At 50.8% G+C, this 2,718-nt stretch overlaps 1 protein-coding gene across 1 annotated transcript; it reads right to left on the reverse strand.

Annotated features, from left to right (window-relative positions):
• Positions 1–46: 46 nt before the first annotated feature.
• CONPUDRAFT_33289 (uncharacterized protein) lies at positions 47–1,898 on the reverse strand (the record flags this gene model as incomplete). The annotated part of the gene is made up of 5 exons (XM_007777874.1): positions 47–455; positions 504–646; positions 700–868; positions 914–1,092; positions 1,146–1,898. Coding segments are annotated over 5 exons (1,653 nt in total), but the record flags the coding sequence as incomplete, so codon positions are not given.
• Between the last annotated feature and the right edge of the window lie 820 nt (positions 1,899–2,718).

Consider the following 2,718-nt stretch of genomic DNA (forward strand, 5'->3'; position numbering starts at 1 on the left):
TGACTGAAATAAGTGTACAACTATTTGTGAGTAGATATCGATCAAGGCGGCATACAAACGCACCAATTTCCATTATTTTACGAAGGTTAGACCATCGCATGTGAGCATTGAGAACGTCCACCCGCCAGGATGTCGACATATTCAAAGTGCTTGCCGCAATGTCATTCAATGCCGCCCAGAGGGTCTCAAGGATTTCACCGTCGACGTGGCCAGTACCTTCAATAAACGTAGGCGAGAACTTAGCGACGCACTCGTCCTTGTGACCATGGACGTGGAAGAGACCGATTGCAGGGATAAGCTCCACCCCATCTGGCCAGGACAAATGTTTGCTTTTCTTCATGCGCTTGGCGAAGTTGATGATGTACTGACACATGATGTCATAATACAGAATGATGCCGAGAAGTAGGGGCCACTGCCAACCCGCATTTGAGGCGACGGCGTCAGAATTTGCTTGCCTAAGGGAATAGTCGGCGTAGATCCGCATAGGTCATATGGTGACTCACTTCTCTCCAGCCTTTAAGTCGGCGGTCGCATTGGGGACAAACCCACCATGCCTGGCACAGGCTACAGAGACAATGCCAGTCGACTGTAAGTGGTTGGTATGCCGCTTGGATTGTACCGCTCGGTGGTTATTGCAAGTTGACCTCTGGGGTACCTGTGAGTCTGTCGGCGTGATGCACGGTACCACCCACTACTTACCGCATAGTTATTCTCTGTACTAGCCAAGTGCGCCTCGTACTTCTCCTTGTTGACGGTGTATGCCAGACCGTCGGCAAACCCTACGTTGTTTTCTGGACGCCGCATGTGAAGGTTTTGCTGCTTGAAATTCCCGTCAAGCACAAGATGCTGATAATGCATCCATTTTGGTCTGTAACATGGTAAGAGAATGAACATGTGTTGTTGTTAGACGTACCCAGTATTCTTCCAATCCTCAGGCAGGTTCTTGCCTGGCTGCGGGCATGCCATGCAGAAGGGTGCCAGCGATCCTACCGCTGTTTCCTCATCATGCAGACCATAGCCATGTCCATGTTGTTGCCGCGTTGTCAGCCTTAGCCACTGGCGTGCACACCTGGTCAGTTCACGGTACCGATCCTAGGACTAATGTTAGTTGAAGTGTGGCGTAATACGTGTTCATGGTCACTGACTGGGATTACGTCTGGATGGTTAGTGTTTGTGACGCGCATCAGACGCCTCCAGTATGCATTGGGAGCGACCTTCATCTCCAGGTTTGCCACCATAAAGTCGTTAAGAACATCAAACGTGAATGCCGTCCTAGGTGCCTTTTGAGACCCGGGATATAACCTCATGTCAAGGAGTTGCTTGTGGTGGGCGGTCATGGGCTCGCATTGACACCAGTTGATGGGTAGTTCGTAGACGCCAGATACATCTATCACAGTTATGTGTGATACTTGTTGTCGGCGTCGCTCTGTGGTGTCGTCGGCGTACAGTTGGAGCGGCGTCCCTCGGCGGTAGTCCATGATTTCTTGGGCAAGGGTCTTCTTTGCGGTGTTGTCGGCGTGGATGTCGTCACCATCGTCGGCGTCGTCTACATCCATCCAATCGTCGGCGTCGTGGTTGTTAGTGTGCCATGAGGGCGCATTTGCACAAGGGCATATAGCCCCATCATGTCCCATATTGATGGTGAGCCCGAGACTGGTTGAGGACGCCGCCGACCAGTGGTCTTTGTCCCAGACCTCAAGTGCATGGAAGAGGAGCTTCTGATGCGTGGAACGCATACAGCCTTGGCAAAGCTCTGGCACGCCGAAGCAGGAAAGACATCTCCAACTGGCTTCCTTCACTCCGCATGTTTGACATGAATCAGACCTCCGGCACTCTTGTTCTACCATCGTTCCCAAGTACGATTCTTCGACTGCCAACCAGTCTTTCATAAAATCGGATTGCAGCTAGCATCGAATGAAGTCATGCAAATGAAACAATCTTCGTTTGCTTACATAGGATCGCTTCGGCACCGCAGTAGGTCCTTCGGGGACTTCAGGATCCTGATACTCCATCTCCACTTGGGTTTCAAACATAGACTTGTTCGTAGGTGGATCCATGTTTGATGGTGTTTGCTCAGGTTGAAATGCATGCAGAGTTGGCACCAACTTGGTTCTCTTGCGACCATGCCGGGTTTCTTCATGTTGCACATCAAAGAGATACGTGTTCGAGTTACCTGGCAACTCCCAGTTGGTTTTGCCTCGCTTGCTCATGGTAATTGAGGTCGATGCCAGGCAGGACGAGGCAATACGGGGGTGAAAAAAGAAACAAGGCACGGCCCGGGAACTTCAGCGCCATTTCTTCCGAGCGCTTGGCAGCATGCCAACATTTGCCGCATATACCCCATGCGGTCGATGATGTCGGACAGCTGACGGGTGCCGATTGCAAATTCATCATCTCATCAGCCCATCCCTTTGCCTCCGACGTCGGCTGGTTGCCACGAAGCTTAAATCAAGGCCGGTGATCTATCCCCGTTTAAGCAAATCTCCATTCAATCGGCTTCAAACCATGATTTTATCCATCGAGATCGGATCTCCCTGAACTGACTGATTGGCGACAGTGAATCAGTACCGACCTTGCACAGCCTTGCACACATTCAAGGTTACTATGCCGGAACCCGCAATGAAAACCGTCACCCGCAATGAAATTTGTACCTAGCGTCTGTAGTTTTCATTTCTCTACCAAGCCGCGCAATACGGTCATAGAGTAGTTTCATTAGAT

This window comes from Coniophora puteana, assembly GCF_000271625.1.
Source record: "Coniophora puteana RWD-64-598 SS2 unplaced genomic scaffold CONPUscaffold_147, whole genome shotgun sequence".
NCBI lineage: Eukaryota > Fungi > Basidiomycota > Agaricomycetes > Boletales > Coniophoraceae > Coniophora > Coniophora puteana.